Source organism: Eimeria mitis, genomic scaffold (assembly GCF_000499745.2).
Source record: "Eimeria mitis Houghton genomic scaffold, Emh_scaff2979, whole genome shotgun sequence".
NCBI lineage: Eukaryota > Apicomplexa > Conoidasida > Eucoccidiorida > Eimeriidae > Eimeria > Eimeria mitis.
In genome coordinates, this window is record NW_013571321.1 from 3209 (window position 1) to 3721 (window position 513).

Sequence of the window (513 nt, forward strand, 5' to 3'; positions counted from 1 at the left end):
GCCCCGGGGGGCCCCAGGGGCCCCTGTTGCTGCTGCTCGTCTCCCTAATCCTCTCGTTTTCTTAGATATTGCCATCGGCAACAGAAATGCAGGCAGACTCATATTCCAGGTTAGAGCTGCTGCTGCTGCTGCTGCTGTTGCTGCTGCAGTTGGTGTTGCTGCTGCTGTTGCTGCTGCTGTTGCTGCACTTGTTGCTGCTGCGGTTGCTGCCGTTGTTGTTGTTGCTGCTGCTGTTGTTGTTTCTGCTGCTGTTGTTGTTGTTGCTGCTGCTGGGGATGCTGTTGTTGCAGCTAGCGTTTGCTGCTGTTGCTGCTGCCGCTGCTCGAGCTGTTGTTGCTGCTGCTAGAACTGCTGCTTAGGCTGCTGCTGCTGTTGTTGTTCCAGTTGCTGCTGCTGGTGCTGCTGCTGTTGCTGCTGCTGTATATAAGCTCTTGCTGCTTCTCTTGCTGCTGCTGCTGCTGCTGCTGCTGCTCAGCTCTTCGCGGATCAGCTGCCCATAACAGCAGAAAACTT

At 55.6% G+C, this 513-nt stretch overlaps 1 protein-coding gene across 1 annotated transcript in view; it reads right to left on the bottom strand.

Annotated features, from left to right (window-relative positions):
• Nucleotides 1-355: 355 nt before the first annotated feature.
• EMH_0061040 (uncharacterized protein) overlaps nucleotides 356-513 on the bottom strand; it is a gene marked incomplete at both ends in the record, with an annotated part of 1086 nt that continues 928 nt past the window's right edge. The window contains one exon of the mRNA XM_013497851.1: nucleotides 356-511. Within this exon, the coding sequence (XP_013353305.1) occupies nucleotides 356-511 (156 nt within the window). The remainder of the gene's footprint in view (nucleotides 512-513) is intronic.